The 22,244-nt window shown below is 40.1% G+C and overlaps 1 protein-coding gene across 12 annotated transcripts in view; it reads left to right on the top strand.

The window, feature by feature from the left end:
• Window positions 1-22,244, top strand: part of LOC127809787 (fructose-bisphosphate aldolase-lysine N-methyltransferase, chloroplastic) — a 77,173-nt gene that overhangs the window by 30,432 nt on the left and 24,497 nt on the right. For all 12 annotated transcript variants that reach the window (XM_052348875.1, XM_052348874.1, XM_052348876.1 and 9 more), the window contains exons 13-14: window positions 8,038-8,126; window positions 8,236-8,384. In XM_052348875.1, coding sequence (XP_052204835.1) covers window positions 8,038-8,126; window positions 8,236-8,384 — 238 coding nt within the window. The remainder of the gene's footprint in view (window positions 1-8,037; window positions 8,127-8,235; window positions 8,385-22,244) is intronic.

Here is a 22,244-nt window from a genome sequence, read left to right as displayed (position 1 = left end):
CCATTCAAGATGCTTCAAAACTGCCTTTCCATCCAAAGCATGGAGAGTCCAGCATATTCAGTCGCCTCTAGATCTAAATCTGCAAGTTTCTCTTTTCCTTTTTCTTCTTCACCTATCATTACTTCCAAAAAATTGGTTGGAAGTACCAATTACATGTCTTGGGCTGCCTTTGTTGAGTTATGGTTCATGGGTCAAGGAATGGAAGATCACCTAAGTATGAAAGCCGATGCAATTCCCATTGCTGAGAGAACAGCGTGGAAGAAAACCGACACTCTTCTTTGCAATATGTTATGGCAGACCATTGATCCTAAACTATATGTTATTTATAAGGCATACAAGACTTGGGTTTAGGTATGGACAAAGGCTAAATCTCTTTATACAAATGATGTCCAACGTCTCTATTTTGTTGTTTCCATGATTGTTCATTTGAAGTAACAAGATATGAATATGTCTGAATTCCTTGGTCGCCTAGAATTCTTGAAGGAAGCGTTCAACTCTTTGTTACTAGTTGGTAATATTGCAAAAGAACTGTTGTAATAGCAAGATAAATTCTTTATGGTTCTGGGATTAACTGACATTCAATCTGACCTTGCTCCAGTCTGGGATCAAATATTATCCAGTCCCACTATTCCGACGCTAGAAGATGCCTTTGCTAGACTTCTTCAGTTTTTTTCCTCGTCTTTAGTCATCGATAGTTCTCAGGTTGATTCCTCTGTCTTGGCATCACAAACCTTTGGTAGAGGAGAGCAAGGGAATAACCGAGACGGTAACTCACAACGAGGTAATCATCCTAAATGCAACTACTACCATAGGTGGGGCCACCTTTGAGAATGGTGCCAGAAACTACATGGTCAACCACCATGTGCTACTAATGGAGCTCAGTCTGTCATAGCCAATTCCTCAACAGAAACATTTGAGAATCATTCCTCTCCGTCCCTTGTTTTGACTAGAAGTGATTATGAGGACTACCTTCAGTATTAGGCTTCTAAATAGACTGCATCATCATCCACTGCTTCTGTGGTGCACACTGGTAATTCTATTGCTTGTGTTACTACGTCTACCACTCTTGGACCATGGGTTCTCGATTCTGGTGCAACTGATCATCTCTCTTGTAACCAACGTCTCTTTTCCTATCTCTTTACTTCTTGTTTTCCATTTGTTACTCTTGCCAATGGTTCCAAAACATACGCTATAGGCACTGGCCAAGTACGAACGCTCCCTTTGTTACCCTTAGATTCTGTTTTATATGTTCCCAACAACCCTTTTAATCTTGCTTTTGTTAGTAAACTGACACGCGCTCTTCATTGTTCCATAACCTTCTTTATTGATTTTGTTGTTGTGTAGGATCGAGATACGGTACAGATGATTGGCGTTGGGCGTGAGTCGCAAGGACTTTATTATCTCGACAAGCCATCATCCCCAGTAGCCTGCATTTCTACTAAATCTTCAACTCTTCTTCATAATCGTTTGGGACATTTGAGTCTATCCAAATTACAAAAGATGGTCCTGCATCTTTCTAATGTTTCCACTTTATATTGTGAGTTGTGTCAGCTTGGAAAATAGCCTCGTACTTCGTTTCCAAAATGTGTCAATAATCAAGCTACGTCCCATTTTGAACTTAATCCATAGTGATGTTTGGGGTCCTTATCATGTTCCCTCTGTTTTAGGTTTTCGGTACTTTGTCACTTTTATCGACGATTAATCTCGCTATACTTGGGTGTTCTTACTAAAAAACTGTTCAGAGTTATTTTCTATTTTTAAGGACTTCTGTGCTGAAATTAAAACTCAATTTAATGTTTCTATCCGTGCCTTCCGTAGTGACAATGCTAGAAAATATTTCTTAGTTCCTTTCACTACTTTCATGGCTTCTGAGAGTATTTTACATCAATCCTCCTGTCCCTATACACCCCAGTAAAATGGAGTGATTGAGTGCAAAAATTGCCATTTGATTGAAACCACTCGCACTCTTTTACTGCATAGTCACGCTCCTTTCCATTTTTAGGTTGAAACTGTTCTCACTGCATGTTATCTCATTAACCAGATGCCTTCCTCTATCTTATAGCATGAGGTCCCTCACTCCATCCTTTTCCCTGCTCAGAGTCTTTATCTCCTTCCTCGTCATGTTTTTGGGTGCACTTGTTTTGTTCATGACATGACCCCTAGCCATCCCAAACTTTCAGCTAAGGCTATCAAGTGCATTTTCCTTGTGGTTACTAAAGCCATCCCAAACTTTCATCTTTGCTGATGTTACCGTCTTTGAGACATCTCATTTCTTTCTCTTTCGAGAGTCGTCTAGTTTTTGAGGTTCTTCCCACTCCGTACCTTTGTTGTCCCTTAGTCGATACTGCTCCTACTGTCCTTGAACGTCCCCTTCAAGTTTATCATCGCCGTCCACATCCTCCTACGGCTGCTAACAAAGAACCTGCTAACTCACCTTGTGCTTAGACATCCTCACCTACCTCGGCCCAACCAGTTCCTTATGAGCTAGTTGTTGAATCTTCTTCTGAGACCATTGCCACTCGAAAAGGTATACGCTCTACTTGCAACCCCCATCCCATCTACACCCACCTTAGCTATCATCGCTTGGCTTCACCCTATTATGCTTTTGTGTCCACTTTATCTTCTATTGTTGTCCCTAAAACTACCAGTGAGGCACTTTTAGATCTAGGGTGGCGCTAGGCCATGGTTGATGAGATGGATGCTCTACATTCTAGTGGCACTTGGGACTTGGTTTCTCTTCTTCCTGATAAATCTACTGTGGGTTGTCACTAAGTATATACCGTGAAGGTTGGTCCAGATAGGAAGGTTGATTGCCTTAAGGCACGTCTGGTTGCCAAAGGTTACACTCAAATTTTTGTACTGGATTACGGTGACACTTTTTCTTCAGTGGTTAAGATTGCCTCTATGCGCTTGTTTTTATCCATTGTTGCAATGAATCATTGGCCTCTCTATCAGTTGGATATTAAGAATGCTTTTCTTCGTGGGAATCTTCAGGAGGAAGTCTATATGGAGCAACCACCTGGCTTTGTTGCTCAGGGGGAGTCTGGATTAGTCTACAAACTTTGCTGCTCTCTTTATGGGTTGAAACAATCTCCATGAGCTTGGTTTGGACGGTTTTGGTACAGTTCTTCAGGAATTTGGTATGAATCGCAGTGAGATTGACCACTCTGTTTTTTATCACCACTCATCAAATGGTCAATGCATTTATCTAGTGGTTTATGTGGACAATATTGTCATCACTGGAAGTGATCAGGATGGTATTCTTCAACTGAAGACACATCTCTTCAACTGTTTTCAGACTAAAGATTTGGGTAAGTTGAAATATTTTCTTAACATTGAAGTGGCCCAGTCCAAAAGCGGTATAATTATTTCACAAAGGAAATATGCCTTAGACATTCTTGAGGAGGCTGGTCTGTTTGACTATAGACCGATTGATACTCCCATGGACCCAAATATCAAGCTCTTATAGCTATTATCTGACTCTGATAGATATCACTGACTTGTCGGAAAGCTAAACTACTTCACTATTAATTGGCCAGACATCTCTTTTGCTGTTAGTGTAGTTAGTTAGTTTCCGTAGTCTCCATGTGATAGTCATTGGGATGTTGCCATTTGCATTCTCAGATATATATATCAAAGGCACACCAGGCTAGGGATTGTTATATGAAGATAAGTGTCATACTTAGGTGATTGAGTATTTTGATATTGATTGGGTAGGATCTTCTTTAGATAGACGCTCTACTTTCGGGTACTGTATTCTAATTGGTGGCAACTTGGTATCTTGGAAGAGTAAGAAGCAGGATGTGGTTTCTAGGTCTAGTGTTAAAGCAGAATATCGTGTTGTGGCCTTGGCTACATGTGAACTTATATGGTTGAAACAATTGCTTCAAGAATTAAAATTTCGCGAGGTGACGCAAATGAAATTAATCTGCGATAATCAAGCTGCCTTGCATATAGCCTCTAAATCTTGTTTTTCATGAGAGGACCAAACGCATAGAAATTGATTGTCATTTTATCAGAGAAAAGGTTTTATTCGAATGTATTATCACTAGCTTTGTCAATTCAATCGATCAACTAGTAGACGTTTTCACTAAGTCTCTTCAGGGTCCTCGTATTGGTTTTATTTGTAACAAGTTTGGTGCATATGACCTATATGCTCTAGTTTGAGGGGGAGTGCTGGAATAAATGTAATTAGGCCTTATTTTTAGGGGTAAATTATTGTACATTCCTACTATAAAATCTAAATGAAGAGGTTAGACCTCAATTAAGTTATCTGATTTAACAATATTTAAAGGTTTTCCACCAATTTTCTGTCTTCCTCTTTCCCTTTCGCTATGAACTTCCAGTTCATTCACTTGCCTCGTAGGAGCATCTACTAATTTTCTTCTTACATGTCTAAACTATTGTCATATTCCTAGGGTTGTGATAGGAATTAGGGGAGAAATAAGAATTGAAGAAGGGGGAGAAATCAGTAGAAAGAGAGAGAGGAATTAGAGAAGAAACGAGAGAGGGATAGAGAAATTAGAAGGAAAGGAAATTCAGTTTCATTTCACATATCCTGCCCAACCTCTTACAAGTAGCCTTTATATAGGCCCTAGCTAGCTGCTAACTAATTCCTAGCAAACTTGTAAAATATCTCCTAATAAACTATTGCAACCCTGTTACAATAATGCCCTTCTATTGCTCCTAGGGTCATGACAATTCTCTTTACCTTAAAACATTTATTGTCCCCAAGAAATGCCAAACCTCCACAGCTTTCCATCTTCCTTTTTCCTTCTCTTCCACAGCTTGGATGGAGAAGTTTTGAAAATTCTTTGTATGCATAGCAAATTTGCAGTAGTTCTCATGTACACCTTGACTGAAACCCAGCTAAAATTAATCACACTCTGTTGGTCAAAGTGAATTGCTAAAATTTGCCGGTTGCTGTCCTTGCCAACTTTTCCCACCACAGTTTCTTTAATGTGGGCTGGTGCACTTCCAGAAGATTGGCTAAATGTGACCCCAGTTTCCTTTAATATTTCGCCACCATTTTGGTCGAAGTCCTTGATGAATGCCTTCAACTGCATGTGGACCATCCAATTTTGACCCCGCCTAGGATAGATGTCACAAGCATGGCCATTCTCAGCTCCAGCTCCAACTTGCTTTATATCCGACTTATCCAACAAGTTAATATTCCATTCCAAATTTGATTGTTCCTCAGATTTGACCGAAATCTAAGGAAAGACTCCAGCCCCAATATCCGTTGCACCACTCTTATTACTTGTAATGAATTCAACAACTCATTTTTCTCTGTGGTTCTTGGAATTTTCCTCTACATGAACTTCTTTTTCAAAGATATCCAATGGTCCCTTTGCATCTGTTGCCCTATCCATTTGATTGTTATCGATTCCCTTTGGATAATACCATTCACCACCAATATCATCTCTTTTTTTATTTTTTTTTTCTGCCTAAATTAAAATACTCTTTCTGTACATGCTCGGAAGTCAGCAGTGAGTTAGTTTCCTGCCATCTTGACTTCTCCTTCGGCTGCTCCATTTTAAGAAATTCCTCTCGGTTTAAACTTTCGCGATAATCATCGAAAAACTCAGCGGGAAAGCGATAGTGATACTTCTTAATTAGTATCATCGCAAACTTCTGCAGCTGCTCATGTAACATATGGTCGAATTCCTCGCATGTTCCATGTATCCCATTGCTTGTTTCCTTGCGCCTTTGATTGAATTGATTATCAATTTTCTTTTCACATGTCCCATGATTTTGGCCAAACTTCTCGTGATTTTTGTTTAATCCAAGTGGAAACGCAACATTCTTCTGCTGCAATTGAGGCTCCCATGGCCTTATGCGTGCCCTGCATGTCTTGGTAGAACTCTCACGGACGGAACAAGCCACAACCCAAGAAACCGAAGCTCTTTCCACCTTGCTTCGCCTCCAATTTCAAACGTCCAAACCGAGGGTTGCTTTCTCGCTTGGAAATTAACCACGTGGGTTGGCAATGGCCTAAATGGATCAGAATTAGCTTGGCTAGCTTGCCGACGAAGTCCGCCTCCCGAACTCCAAACCTCAGTGCTATGATTGCCGTCTATCACCCTAGGCATTGGAATCAATTTTTGGAAATCAACCATCTCCAATACTACTTCCCTTAAATCGAATTGAAACCATAGTCGAGGCTAAATGGATCTATTACTGGAACGGGAATTCTTGGCCGAGAATCAACCTCCCGCTTTGCTTCCAAGTACGCACCAATAGTTACCATAATTCGCCTTACTAAATCACACTCCTGTCTAGTTCGCCTTCTATTCTGACTGTGCATGCAACGACCAAATGTGGAACCCTAATTGAAATCACAAGTCCTGTTTCACCTTCGGAATCGCAACAACCAAGATTGATCGACTGCCTTATTCACATGCATGCCTTCTGATAGGAACCTTGATAGAATTCCAATAGCAATCCAATATCGATGGTTTCCAATACCTTTCAGCAGAAAAACAAGAATAAAACAAGGCATTTGAGAGGTCCTAACTCTCCCAATTTTCTATCAAAAAATAGCTACCTCTCTCTCTCTTCCCCTCCTACTTATACCTCTCCCTGCCACCTCTCTAACTGAATTCCCCATTCACATGTTGATTATTCCCCCAGCAATGTGGATTACATTTCCCCTCCCATGCGCACATGCTGGTTGTTACACCTGCATGTGCGGACCCCCCCTTACTCCCCTCTTCATGCCTTCGGCTGCTTGCTGCGTCTTTGATAGGTTCGGTGTACCAGCGGCCTATCACCTTCCTTCTCGCTATCTCCTCTTGTTCAAAGTGAATTCAAGATCGCCAGTGTAGTCGCTACCCAATCACTGACCACTGAACCAATAGAGTCGCCTCAAGCCCTGCTGCCTCAATCGCTTACTTCCTTTAAACTCTCTTGCTTGAGTTTAGGTCCATTGCAGTTGCCAACGATCAACCGTTATGAATCTCCTTTCTCAGTTGCGCTTCTTGAAAATTGATCGGATGTTGCTTCGCTCCTAGCTCACTGACAATCGCAGCTTATATCGTCGGATCGCTTCACCTTCTGACGGACTCATGCCCCTTCGGAATGTCTGCTACAGTTGCGGGCACCTGGTGGTCCGCTTAACTCTCCAACGGACTATCGCTTCTCACGAACGATGGCTGTTTGCTTCTCCGGTGTGCTTGCCGGTCCACCCACCTTCGCCTGATTGCAAGACCGCCGGCTCTGGCCGGAATCATCTTCCGATCCAAGTGAGCAGCACACCGCCCAACCCCAGTTGGATTCGCCTTCAAATCAGAGCCGCAATAGAAGCACAGTCGAGGATGGTATTGCTCTGATACCAATTGTCACATTCCTAGGGTTAACTAGGGTTGTGATAAGAATTAGGGGAGAAATCAAAATTGAAGAATTGAAGGAAGGGGAGAAATCAGTAGAAAGAGAAAGGAATTAGAGAAGAAACGAGAGAGGGATAGAGAAATTAGAAACAAAGGAAATTCAGTTTCATTTCACATATCTTGCCCAACCTCTTACAAGTAGCTTTTATATAGGCCTAGCTAGCTGCCAACTAATTCCTAACAGGACCCATGTGCTCCTAACAACTTGTAAAATATCTCCTAACAACCCTATTACAACTCTATTACAATAATGCCCTTCTATTGCTCTTAGGGTCATGACAATTATATTAATTGTCTCTTGTATGTCTTATCTTCAATAGGCATTGCTCCAACTTCATTATGTATAATCTTGTTTTCCATTTTGGCTTTTGTTGTATGGCCACATATCTACCTTAACATCTTGATTTCAGTCACCCTCATATTTTACAGAACCAGTTATTTATCATTTTGTTTTTGTTTTGAGACCTTCTGAAGTTTATTTATTTAAATATGGTTTATTTTATGAGCTTAATTCAGACTATCCTTGCATATGCATGCCTATTTGCATGTAGGTTATTCTAAGTTTAAGTTTAAGTTGATGCTTTATCTTAATTGGATTTTGGCTTCTAAGTTGTTGATTCTGCTTCTGCATGTGATTTTTCTCATACAGGGAAGTCAAGTCTGCAAAAGGAAGAGGAAGAGGCATTCCACAATCACTTCGTGCCTTTGCTCGTGTTCTATGTTTGACTTCTTTTGAAGGTTAAACTCGTGCTACTGTTTTTGTAAATTAACTGTTTGGGAAGATGCTAATTTATTTTAGCCAATTTCTATGTGTGCCTACATTTTTTGTTTGATTTTAAATATCCAGAGTTGAGTGATTTAGCTGTCGAAGCTGCACAAAGTGATGGTCGGTTGGCTCGTCATCCTTTAAAGAACAAAAGCAGAGAGATTGAAGCACATCGATTCTTGCTTGCACAGATCAGTCGTTTGATGGAGGAGCATAGCGTGTCTATTGAGGTAACATGCATAAATGTTATATTTGTAAGACAGTAGCTGTAAGATGGGGGAACTAGTTGCAAGTTCCGAAGACAATTGCTAGATCTTTGATAACCCCCCCCCACCCCCTGGTTCAACACCTGGAACCATGAATAGGATCATGCCATCCTGGTCATGATGTATTTGCTCACCAGATCACTGCATATAATTCCTTGGAGGTTGCATGGAGACCGGGGGCTCCTCTAGGGTGCCCTTCTTTGTTCAAACAATTTCAATAGGTTCTGTCATCACTTTTGATAACTCAAGTGTAGACATATTAGAGGAGCTGGTATTTTATGTGTAAGAATAGTGGGGAGATCCATAACTCTTTAGACGTGTGTTTCTGCACCATGTGGAGCCTTGTTAAGCTAATACTCTGGAGACATGAATTAAAGAGTTCAGGGCAAACTATTGGAGATGGGGTTTGGTCAAATATGTCCCGTGGGGGTGCACTGATTCTGTTAGTGAAGAAGGAAGTCAGTCGCAGATCGAGTATTGAATTACAAACAACTGAATTGGGTGAGCATTGAGAATAAGTCTCTGTTCTTCCTGATTGAGGAATTGTTTGACCAATTAAAGGATGGTCACGTGCTTTCAACAGGTGTAAAGTTGGGATATTACCAACTGAGAATTGGCTGCCCAAGTCAACATTTCAGTTTCAGTAGGGGCATTACAAGTATACTGTGACAAACACTTATGGGTTTTGTTGATCTTTTATGTTGTGGTGGTTTGACGTGGTTGAATTGTGTCAGTAAAAAGTGTCAGGTCCTCAGAGCTGACAGGGAAATTCTCTGCTAATTGACAGAATTTAGGGTGAAATTAGAGAAAGAGAAAGAACAGGAACTGGCGAGAGAGATGAGTAGGTTCGAGAGAGAGATCAAGAGAGAGACATAATGTTTTTCCAAAATGTACTTCGATGCTCTTTCTTTCAGCTGGATTAGTTTATTTACTAATCCAACATAGGTGGTAGTTAATGAATTGGCACCAATGAGGCTGCCATTTCAAATGTACAACCTATAGTAGCTTGCTATCAGTACAACTACTATAACTACCAAGCCAAAAGTACAAAATAGCCCTCATATTAAGTTCCTGACAATTCCTTCCCCCCGGGGGTGGGGAGAAAAATTTCTTGTTCCCAAGAAATGGAGAGAAGGCGGGCAGCTTGAGGGAATTGAGTGAGCAAGTCCGGAAGGTACTCTCAAGTATTATTGTTCGGATGACGATGTGTCCATTGAACCGAAACTTGTATTAAGGGAGAACTGTGTCTGTACACCACCCATTTGTCCACAATTAAGGCAGGTTCCATTGTAGGAGGAGCATTAAGTGCAAATGAGGGAAAAAAAGGACTAATCGGCTGTGTTCCTATTGATTTTTCAAGCAGTGAAACATGGAATACAAGATGAATTTGAGTGTTGAGAGGCAGCTGAAGTTTGTAAGCCACAATCCCAAACTTAGTCAAAATAGGAAAAGGGCTATAATATTTAGGACTTAACTTGGAAACCTGCCCATGAGAAAGAGCTCGTTGATGGGAGTGTTTCAACTTAAGATAAACCATATCTCCCACCACAAACTCCCTTTCACTCTGTTTCTGATCATTAAACTGCTTCATCCTATTTTTGAGCGGTTGCTAATTCCCTTTGTATCAACTGTACCATATCTTGTCATTGCCATAAATGAGTATCAACAACAACAATGGAGGTTGGACCCACAGTGGCAGGTAGATAGGGAGGCTTATATCCATATAAAGCTTCAAAGGGTGACATTTTAATGGAGCTATGGTGGCAAGAATTGTACCACCACTGGGCCAAAGAAAGCCATTTTGTGCCAAACCCGTGGTTGTGGAAAATAGAGGCAACGGAGATAAGTCTCCAAACATTGGTTGACCTTTTTCGTTTGTTCATATAATTCCGGGTGATAGGTAGTAGACATATACAACTGTGTGCCCAAGGATTTAAAGATCTCTTGCCAAAGTAAGTGTAATATCTGGAGTTTTCTAGGCGTTGTTGTTCAAGAAATAAAGCATTTCCTTTGAAGTCGAAAGTTTCAGTAGGCACGTGTAATTCCCGGGTAATTTTCGAGGAACAAATGAAGAATTTCTAAAATATTATGGAGGCTAATGCAAGAGATCATCATCTTAAGGGATTTTGAAAGGTTTAAGCAATTCTAGGGCTCAGGTGTTACAAGGGCAAAAAACTTTTGGGTTAAGGAGTCATTTGTGGGAATCTTGAAATATCTAGTGACTAGGTATTTAAGGAAACCAAATGGAGCTAACTAATTGTTGAAAGTGCAATGATGGGCAGTGATGGGCAATGATTAAGTCTAAATAACCATGTGGAAGCATACATCTCAAGGGGACACTTGTCACAAGGACTTGCAAAGGCACAAATCCCAAACGACACATGGCGTGATCCTACGAAACTCATGATGAGCTCTCTTATCCAAGCGACATGTGGCGTGCCCGGATTTGCCGAGGTTGCCATAAATACTAGGCCTTTGGATGGATCATTTTTGCCATTAGACAAGAGGGTAAGGAGGTGAATTTGAGAGGAGAAGCTTTACCCAAAAACGAGGTGAAAAACACTTCGCGGAAAAGTCGGGCCGCTACCGTAAAGCGCGCCAAACAATGTTGAAGCAGCGAGGTAAGTCCATTTTCTTTCTGTAGTCCGGTAGATGATTGAATAGGGGTCGCGTGGGTTTGAATGGGGGTTAAAACGGAGTCCGAACGAGGGAGAACAGATAAAAAAATAGTAAGCGGGCAAAACTGCCCCGGGGGGGCGGCGCTTGTAGCCCACGCGCCACTACTTGCTACGCGTGCAAGCACGTAGGGGGCCTTCCCCCGGCATGTGCGGGCGCGTGTGGGGTTCCCCTACCCCACGATTTTTTAGTTTTGGTCTTTGATTTTATTTCTAAGACCCAATGTAAAAATATTCTAAGTTTGGAAACGTGTGATTTTTGCAGAAAACTATTCCTGAACCCTATGAACAGTGTCTAACCGCATCTAAAACAGCAAGGTGAGTGTTTCTTGCATCCTTTTGCTATATACCAAACATTTGTCTTCATATGGATAAGGGTGATTACTTGCATAGCATGTCTTTCCTTTAAACCGAACATTTTCCTCTCTCTTTGTCATGCATCACTTGATGCATGTGGCTAGATGAAGTCAGGGCCTCATGTTAGATTGGTGAAAAGTCATGGAGATGTGTGAACATGATGGATTAGCGGGGGTGATTGCAACACCTCAGCATCTCTTCCACACGGGTGGTTTCACGTCATCTTGCATAACTCATTTACATACATGCTTTCTTTCTTTGATGCACTCACTTAGATAAAATTGTCTAACCCGGTGTTTCATACCCCTGGAACATTCAACGTTTCAGGTGGGTTAGTCGTGATAGGTGTCCCAAAATCGAGCCAAAGAAAAGGGAAGGAAGTAGTCATCGGATAGCTAGTTTCTTTATGTTTTGGTTGTAAAAGCACTGTACTGTAGTTTTAAGTGTGAGTTTTTAATTGTTGTAAAAAGGGAGTCTAAATGATCCCTAGTTCTCTATTTTGTATCAAGACATGTTAGGTTGTATTTGTGTTAAAGCATATAGTGAGAGTCTTAATTGTTTAGCTTATGGTTTTAAAAACTTTCATGTTCGATCATTTGCTTTTGTTGGCAAAGACTTCCATAAACGCCCCATAGATTATCATATGGTTGTTAGCATCATCATGCATCACTGCGTGTGCTTTGGAGAAAAGAAAAGCGGGACGTTACAATTGGTATCAGAGTCGGATTTATATAACTTGATTTAGGTTCCTTACTTGACTGACTTCGAGGATGTTTTTAGTATAAATATAGGAAATGGACCCCAATATAGTTGAGCATCAGAACTAGTGCACTGTCATGGGATGGTGGACCATACAATTAGGAGGAGTGTACATGATTCCCGGAGACGCCCTAGGGGATTTTCTTAATGCCGTGTCACTTACCATCCTGGAGCTTCCATCGGGCATAGTGGTGCCACATCTAGCTGGACGCTAGATAGCCTACCTGGTTTCCTTACTCACCCCCGAGTGGAAAGATACAGACAATTATCTCATCATTCACGAGGTCCATCTTGATTTTATAGCCTTCATAAACTGTCTACGTGAAGTCGAGGCCCTCATGGTTGGTCAGGTCATGTCTGCACTTGATGAGGAACCCGTGCAAGAGCCTGAGGAGTGTGCCCTGACGCCTCCATCTGGGTCCAAGGCCGAAGAGTGATTTCGGTTTGAGGTGTAGGAAGACAATTTTGGTTCATGTAAATTTTAGATATGTGTATAGGGAAGGTGGAATAGTGGCGGATATGGCTTATATATGTATACATAGAATAGCAAGGTAGGAAGGTTATGGTAAGGAGATGAATTGCTATGTATGCATAAATAAAAGGACGGTGATGTAATATGCAAGATGTTATTGTTTTACTAATCATGATGGTTTGTGGTGACAGGGTATGTATTCGATGATTTTGGAAACATAAGGAAGAAGGAAAAGAAAGAAGAAACCTGAAGGAATGACACCTAAACTCGATGAGTAAGTGGATTGAGGCAGGGACGAGTAAGTGGGTCATTCGGTAGGTTAAACCCACTTTGTTGCCATTTCTAGGAAACATATTGGATTTTGGGAGGGAATTTTGGGTTTACGTATAAAGTTCTAATTATTGCTTCCTGGAACTTGATGGTTATTATTTCCTGGAAATAGGTTGTTATTGTTCTTGGAAATTGATGATTGTTACTTCCCAAAAAATTTGATGGCTATTGCTTTTGGAGATGTGATGGTTATTATCATTTGAAGATTTGTTGATTGCTGCTCTTTAGGAATTTGATGAACTAGGACTAACTGAATTTTATCTGATGAGGATACCTTGAGTAATGGTTTGTTAAATGAACAAGTGTTTGTAGGTGAAGGATTCGAAACCCTGAGGATTTTGGACAAACTGACTTGGAAAATTGTTGATGTTGTAGGAATTTTGGGGATCCAAACAAAGCCGTGGGTGCTAGTGAACATCCATCTATTAAAAAAAAAAGAAACTCCTTTTGGGGTTGTATTGTAAACCTAAAGGCCTTGAGTATGTAACAAGAACCCTAAGAGGTTGTTACAATAAGGAATTTGGGACTTAGGGATTTGCATGCTGAATAATGGCTTTATAAAACCCCTCATATGAGTATGGATAGGTGGGTGATCGTAATATAGAAGGTTAGGACATGTGGTTATATGCTTTGTTCATTTAACCGGGTCTACATCTTTTGGGAATATGTTTATAAATTGTCTTTAAAAACTTCTTGTGAATGATTTCAGATGGTAAACACTCCTTACCAGTTCATCTTGATAATGCATTTTATTTATGCATACATGGCAGTTCATCTCCTTACCATAACCTTCCTACCTTGCTATTCTATGTATACATATATATAAGTCATATCCGCCACTATTCCACCTTCCCTATACACATATCTAAAATTTACATGAATGAAAATTACCTTCCTACACCTCAAACCGAAATCACTTTTCGACCTTGGACCCAGATGGGGGTGTCAGGGCACGTTCCTCGGGCTCCTGCACGGGTTCCTCCTCAAGTGCGGACACAACCTGATCAGCCATGAGGGCCTCGACTTCACGTAGACAATTCATAAAGGCTATAAAATCAGGGTGGACCTCGTGAATGATGAGATAATTGCCTATATCTTTCCACTCGGGGGTGAGTAAGGAAACCAGGTAGGCTATCTGGAGTCTAGCTAGATGTGGCACCACCACACTCGGTGGAAGCTCCAGGATGGTAGGTGACACAGCATTAAGAAAATCCCCTAGGGCGTCTCCAGGAATCATGTACACTCCTCCTAGTTGTATGGTCCACCATCCCATGACGGTGCGTTGGTTCTGATGCTCAATTATATTGGGGTCTATTTCCTGTATTTATACTAAAAACATCCTCGAAGTCAGTCAAGTAAGGAACCTAAATCAAGTTATATAAGTCCGGGTCTGATACAAACTGTAACGCCCCGCTTTTCTTTTCTCCAAAGCATACGCGGTGATGCATGATGATGCTAACAACCATATGATAATCTATGGGGCATTTATGGAAGTCTTTGCCAACGGAAACAGAGAATCGAATATGAAAACTTTTAAAATCATAAGCTAAACAATTAAGGCTCCCACTATATGCTTTAACACAAATATAACCTAACATGCCTTGATACAAAATAGGGAACCAGGGATCATTTTAGACTCCCTTTTTACAACAATTAAAAACTCACACTTAAAATTACAGTACAGTGCTTTTACAACCAATACATAAAGAAACTAGCTATCCGATGACTACTTCCTTCCCTTTTCTTTGGCTCGATTTTGGGACACCTGTCACGACTAACCCACTTGAAACGTTGAATGTTCCAGGGGTATGAAACACCGGGTTAGACAATTTTATTTAAGTGCGTGCATCAAAGAAAGAAAGCATGCATGTAAATGAGTTATGCAAAATGATGTGAAACCACCCGTGTGGAAGAGATGCTGAGGTGTTGCAATCACCCCTGCTAATCCATTATGTTCACACATCTCCATGACTTTTCACCAGTCTAACATGAGGTCCTGACTTCATCTAGCCACACGCACCAAGTGATGCATGACAAAGAGAGAGAAAAATGTTCGGTTTAAGGGAAAGACATGCTATGCAAGTAATCACCCTTACCCGTATGAAGACAAATGTTCGATATGTGGCAAAAGGATGCAAAAAACATTCACCTTGGACACTGTTCACAGGGTTCGGGAATAGTTTTCTGCAAAAATTACACGTTTTCGAAGCTCAAACTTAGAATATTTTTACATTGGGTCTTAGGAATAAAATCAAAGACCAAAACTAAAAAATCGTGGGGCAGGGGAATCCCACACGCATCGAGGGAAGGCCCCCCACATGCCTGCACGCACAGCAGGCAGTGATGCATGGGCTGCACGCGTCGCCCCCCCTCTCTGGGGTAGTTTTGCTCGCTCACTATTTTTTGGCCCGTTCTCCCTCGTTCGGACTTCGTTTTGACCGCTGTTCGAACCCACGCGACCCTTATTCAGTATTCTACTGGACTACAGAAAGACAATGGACTTACCTCACTACTTCGACATTGTTTGGCACGCTTTACGGTAGTGGCCAGACTTTTCCGCGAAGCGTTTTTCACCTCGTTTTTGGGTAGAGCTTTTCCTCTCAAATTCACCTCCTTACCCTTTTGTCTAATAGCAAAAATGATCCATCAAAAGGCCTAGTATTTATGGACAACTCCGGCAAATTCGGGTGCGCCACGTGTCACTTGGATAAAAGAGCTCATCATGAGTTTCGTAGGATCGTGCCATGTGTGCTTTGGGATTTGTGCCTTTGCAAGCCCTTGTGACAAGTGTCCCCTTGAGATGTGTGCTTCCACATGGTTATTTAGATTTAATCATTGCCTATTATTGCACTTTCAACAATTAGTTAGCTCCATTTGGTTTCCTTAAGTACCTAGTCACTAGATATTTCAAGATTCCCACAAATGACTCTTTAGCCCAAAAGTTCTTTTCCCTTATAACACCTGAGCTCTAGAATTGTTTAAACCTTCCAAAATCCCTTAAGATAATGATCTCTTGCATTAGCCTCTATGATTTTTCGGAAATCCTTCATTTATTCCTCGAAAATTACACATGTGCCTATCGAAACTTTCAACTTAAAAGGAAATGCTTTATTTCCAGTACAACGACGCCTAAAAAACTTCAGGTTTTACAATAAGTTTGTAAATATCTTATCCCTATCTGAAACTATGGAATGAGGAATTCCATGTAACTTGACAATATGATCCAAAAACATCTTGGCTACTTCTTGGTTTGTAAAAGGGTGTGAGGGACTGAGAAAGTAGGCAAATTTAGTGAATTGGTCCACCACCACTAGAATACAATCTCTGCCCTCTAATTTCAGCAGTCTTTCCACAAAATCCGTGGATATGCTTGTCCAAGCCTGCTTTGGCGTTGCCAATGGTTGTAGTAATATGGGGATTGCCACCGTTTCATGCTTACAGTGTTGGCAAACATTACAAGCCAACACATAATCCATCATAGTTTTCTTAAGATGTGGCCAATAAAACAGTTGTTTCACCTTATGATAAGTATTTTGAATACCTGAATGTCCTCCCAAAGGTGATCCATGTAATGATTGCAGAATGTTATTCTTGAGTTGATCACAATCTCCTATCACCAACTGGTCATGAAACCAAATTAAGCCATTAACCAGTGTGTAGCCAGGTCTACTAGAAGAATCAATAACCAATTGCTCCAATAATTCCTTAGTCTAGTCAACTAACTCATAACTAGCCGTCACCTCTTGCAACCAATCAGGAACAATGGTAGAAATGGCAGCATGGGTCCCTTCTTCAAAATGTCAGGATAAAGCATTAGCAACCATGTTTTCTTTTCCCTGTCTATATTGGATAGTATAATCGAGGCCCAACAACTTAGTCATCCCCTTCTTTTGTAACTGAGTATGCAATTTTTGCTACAATAAGTATTTTAAACTCTCATGATCAGTCCTTATAATAAACTATTTATCTTTCGGATAATGTCTCCACTTATCCACAACTTTTAAAATGACCAGTATTTCCTTGTCATAAATGGTTAGCCCCAGATCTTTAGGAGCTAAGGCTTGGCTTATAAAAGCTATTCACTGTCCTTCCTGCATAAGAATAGCCCCCACTCCCAGATTACTTGCATCAGTATCCAACACAAATGGTTTATTAAAATCTGGTAGGGTCAGCACTGGAGCTTTACCCATGGCTGTTTTCAACTTCTCAAAAGCTTCTTCTGCCAAGGATTCCAATAGAAATTGTCCTTCTTCAGCAATTCTGTCAAAGGCTTACTTGTAATTCCATAATTTTTAACAAATTTTTTGTAATATCCAGTTAACCCCAAAAAATCCCCTTACAACCTTTATATTAGTAGGTCTGGGCCAAGAAAGCATTGGAACCACCTTCTTAAGGTTAGTACTCACCCCTTGATCAAAGATAAAATGCCCCAAAAATTCCACCTGCCTTTGAAAAAAAGACTTTTCAAATACAATCAGTTAAGTCTAAGGACCTCAAATGCAGTTTTTAGGTGGTCAAGGTGTTGACCAAAGGTAGGGTTATATACAAGAATATCATCAAAGAAAACTAAGATGAAATCTTGTCGATAGGCTAAAAAATTTGATTCATAAAGGATTGAAAAGTGGGTAGAGCGTTAGTTAGCCCAAAGGGCATAACTTTAAACTTATAATGACCTTGGTGGGTGCAAAGGCTGTTTTAGGAATGTCTTCCAATCTCATCCTAATTTGATGATAACCAAATCTTAGATCAAGTTTGGTAAAAACAGTGGTATGTTTGAGTTCATCCAAAAGGTCCTCAATAATGGGGATGGAAAACTTTTCTTTGACTGTTATTGTATTTAATTGACAATAATCTATGAAAAATCGCTAAGAGCCATCTTTCTTTTTGACAAGTAACACCAGTGAAGCAAAAGGGCTATGGTTGGATGATGGATTTTTGTAACGTTTCTTTAACTAATTTCTCAATTTCAGCCTTCAGAGTTGGTGGATAATGATAAGATCAAATACTAATGGGTTCGAAATGGCATGATCAAACAATCTTTTAGGTCGTAGGGATGTAGGTTCTACAAAGAGGTCCTCGTACTCAACTAAAATCATGTGTAAAAGAGTCAAGCTTATGTACCTCCCATTATTGTAGAGATTGATTGCCGACGGTCGCATAGAATTCACTGGATTTCTCTTGCAGCCCTTACATTTCTTCAAAGGCTTATATGGTGAATAACTGTGCCACTTGTGCTAGCTTGTTCTTCAACATGTTTTGCAGCCCTTTTCTTGTAATCACCTTTCATAAGCTTGTGTCCGAACTACCGGCAAGAGTAAGCTTCTTCCCATCTTTCTCAAAGGTGACTTTCAATTTGTTGAAGTCAAAGTTGATTGGACTGATTGTTTTCATCCAATCTACACCCAATACTATATCACAACCACCAAGTTTTAAAAACCTCAAATTGGCTATGAATCTCTTCCCTTGCATTTCACCCATGTAACATAAACCGGCTTGCCTACGTTGTTCCACATTACCAAATTTTCCTCCTGTAGGTTGATTTGAAGTAATCGTTGGACGAATTGTTAGATTCTTGTAATTTAGATTTTTTTTTTTCCTTCTTGATTAGATCCTCGATTCATTGCCACTAAATGATTCCCCTACTGACTGGAATATGAATTTGTTCCCCTCATGAGTTCTTTGCTTCTTAATGAGATCTTCTACAGTGGCTCTTGTAACCTATCACTTTTAGTTGCCTGTTTCACAGTCTTAGGCTGTATCACTGTAAGATTGGATGGAAACGCTTAAAACTTTCATTAACATACAACCCTAGTTATAGGGTTGATTATTTACAACTTTTGGAAAGATTACAATAAAAGACATTAAGAAAGTATCCTAATTTGGAATTAGGAAACTATCCAAAAACAAGATTTAGAAACTTTCTAAAAACCTTAGCATTCTAGAAGCAGTCATGGATAGTTGCTTTCTTTCTCTTGAACTTTCACATATCAACACTCCCCTTCAAACTGGTGAATGAATATCCATTGTTCCCAGCTTGCATACTAGGTCTTCAATTCTTCTAGTTGTCAATCATTTTGTTAGAAGATCAACCACTTGTTTCTCGGATGGAACATAGGGTATTTAAATTATACCTTTTTCAAGCTCTTCCTTCATAAAATGTCTGTCAATCTCAATCAGCTTAGTCCTGTTATGCTGCACAGGATTACGAGCAATGCTTATAGCTGATTAGTTATCACAAAATAACCTAATTGGCTCATTAACAACAACCTTAAGATCTTCTAGGACAATCCTTAACGATAACAATTCACATAGGCCGAGTGCCATAGCCCTAAATTTGGCTTCAACACTTGACCTTGCCACTATCCTCTGCTTCTTAGTTTTCTAAGAGACCAAATTCCCACCTAGAAATATGCAGTATCCAGTAGTGGACCTTCTATCCATTAATGATCTAGTATAATCTGCATCTGTATAGCCTTGTATATCTAAAGTACCACCTGTTTTGAACATAATTCCTTTGTTTGGAATTGTTTTCAGGTAACACAATATTCTTCTTACAGCCTGCATATGATTCTTAGTAAGACAATGCATAAGTTGGCTTACTAAGCTCACTGCATAGGCAATATCTGGCATGGTGTGTGACAAGTAAATTAACCGACCTACTAGCTTTTGATACCTCCCTTTGTCTACTAGTGGACTGCTGGTATCTCCTCCTAACTTAGTATTAGGTTCCACTAGAGTGCATACTCCTCCTCCTCCTAGCAAACTTGTTTCTTTTAAGAGGTCCAGTATATATTTGCATTGTGATAGAAAGATACTTGCTTTGGAGTAGGCCATTTCTATTCCCAAGAAGTATCTAAGTGATCCTAGGTCTTTGATTTCAAAGTTCTGAACCAACTTGCTTCTTAGAACCTTTTGTTCTTCCATGTCATCTCCTGTTACAATAATGCCATCCACGTAGACTAGTAATGTAGTCATCTTTCCCTTCACTGAGTGCTTAAAAAAGAGTGTGGTCCCCTCTATTCTGCTAGTATCCCATAACTTCATGGCTTTGGAGAACTTATCAAACCAGGCTCTCGGTGATTGCTTGAGGCCATAAAAGGCATTTTTTAGTCTACACACTTCATCTGCATTTCCTTCCTTGATTCCAGGTGGTTGTTCCATGAATACCTCTTCTTCTAAATCACCATGAAGAAATGCATTCTTCACATCTAGTTGCTATAGTTGCCATCCACAGTGAGCTGCTAGGGATAAGTGAATCCTCATAGTCATCATCTTGGCTACTGAACCAAAAGTCTACAAGTTATTAATCCCATATGTTTGGGTGTGGCCCTTGGCCACCAATTAGGCCTTTTACCTTTCCAAAGATCCATCTGCATTATACTTTAAGTTGAAAATCCATCTGCAGTCCACTGGAACCACCTCCTTTGATCTAGGCACTAGATCCCATGTGTTATTCTTCCCTGAACAAATTCAGTCCCTAGAGTAGGGAACCCCAAACTTACGTCGAGTTTTTATCAATGAACTCGCCTCAATTGATTCAATAGATGGGAAACCTATTTATACAAGTTTCTATGTAATCTAATCTTAGAATTTAGGAGCTAGTATACAACAGAAAAATAAGATAAGAAAACTTCTATCTACTCCTATTATTTTTCCTGGATTTTAAGAACTTATCTAACTGCTTTTTTATCTCCTTTCTTTGATCTGCTGGAGGCTTATCTGTTGTGCATTAGCTTCTTACCTGCTTCTGTGACTTCTTCATAAGCTAGGACTCTTTCTCTAACACCCCCCCCCCCTCAAGCTAAGGAATAGATATCTCTCATTCCTAACTTGTTGATGAGAGTTTCAAAACCTGGTCTAGGCATGGATTTAATTAATATATCTGCCCCTCAAGTTAAGTTTTATTCCTCCATCTTCCATTTCTCTTTGGATGAAATGTCGATCAATTCTGACATGTTTCATTCTATCATGTTGTACGGGGTTGTTAACGATGCTTATGGCTGACTTGCTATCACTGTAGAGACGTGTTGGTTTGGTTAACAACATTTGTAGATCTTCCATCAATCTGGCCACCCAAATTAATTCGCAAACTCCTTGGGCAATCGCCCTAAATTCTGCTTCAGCACTGCTTCTTGCTACAATGGACTGTTTTTTATTTCTCCATGTGACTAAGTTACCCCATAGCTTTGTACAAAAACCTGATGTAGATTGACTATCAACCACTGATCCTGCCCAATCTGCATCAGAAAATCCTTCTGCCCCTCTTTCATCAGTCTTCCTAAACAACAGTCCCTTACCTGGTGTGCCTTTTAGGTATCCTAGAATGTGGTATACAGCTTTCAAATGTCATTGAGTTGGGGCATGCATAAATTGACTTATGATGCTTACTGAATAGGCTATATCTGGGCGTGTTAAAGACAGATAAATCAATCTCCCAACTAACCTTTGATACCTTTCTTTGTCTACTAGTGGATCATCATCCTTCTTCATATACTTCCAATTCCTCTCAAGTGGAGTTTGTCTTGGTTTGCATGCAAGCATTCCTGTATCTTTTAGAAGATCAAGAGTATATTTTCGTTGAGATATTACAATACCTTCTTTACTTTTTGCTACTTCCATTCCCAAAAAATACTTCATATTTTCGAAGTCTTTTACCACAAATTCTTCTTTCAGTCTTTGTTTTAGAGCTGCAATTTCATTAGTATCATCCCCTGTAACAATTATATCATCAACGTACACAATCAATATGCACTTTTTCCCATTTGAGTGTTTAATAAATAGAGTATGGTCGGCCTCACCTTGCTTGTAACCAAATTTGGTTAAGGTTGAGCTAAGCCTTTTAAACCATGCTCTAGGGGATTGTTTCAAACCGTAGGGAGATTTGTGTAGCTTGCATACCTTTCAAATTCTTTCTTCGTTTTCAAATCCAGGTGGAATCTTCATATATACCTCTTATTCCAGTTCTTCATTTAGAAAAACATTCTTAATGTCGAACTGAAATAACTCCCAATCTAAATTAACAACAATGGATAGAAGTATTCTAATGGAATTTAACTTTGCAACTGGAGCAAATGTCTATTCATAATCTATTCCATAGGTTTGAGAGTACCCTTGGGCTACTAACCTAGCTTTATAACAATCTATACTCCCATCTGATTTATATTTGACAGTAAATACCCATTTGCAGCCTACAATCTTTTTATTCCTCGGTCTGTCCACTAGTTCCCATGT

This window comes from Diospyros lotus, chromosome 9, assembly GCF_014633365.1.
Source record: "Diospyros lotus cultivar Yz01 chromosome 9, ASM1463336v1, whole genome shotgun sequence".
Lineage (NCBI taxonomy): Eukaryota > Viridiplantae > Streptophyta > Magnoliopsida > Ericales > Ebenaceae > Diospyros > Diospyros lotus.
Note: the sequence above shows the minus strand (reverse complement) of the source record. Positions and strands in the feature narration are given on the sequence as shown.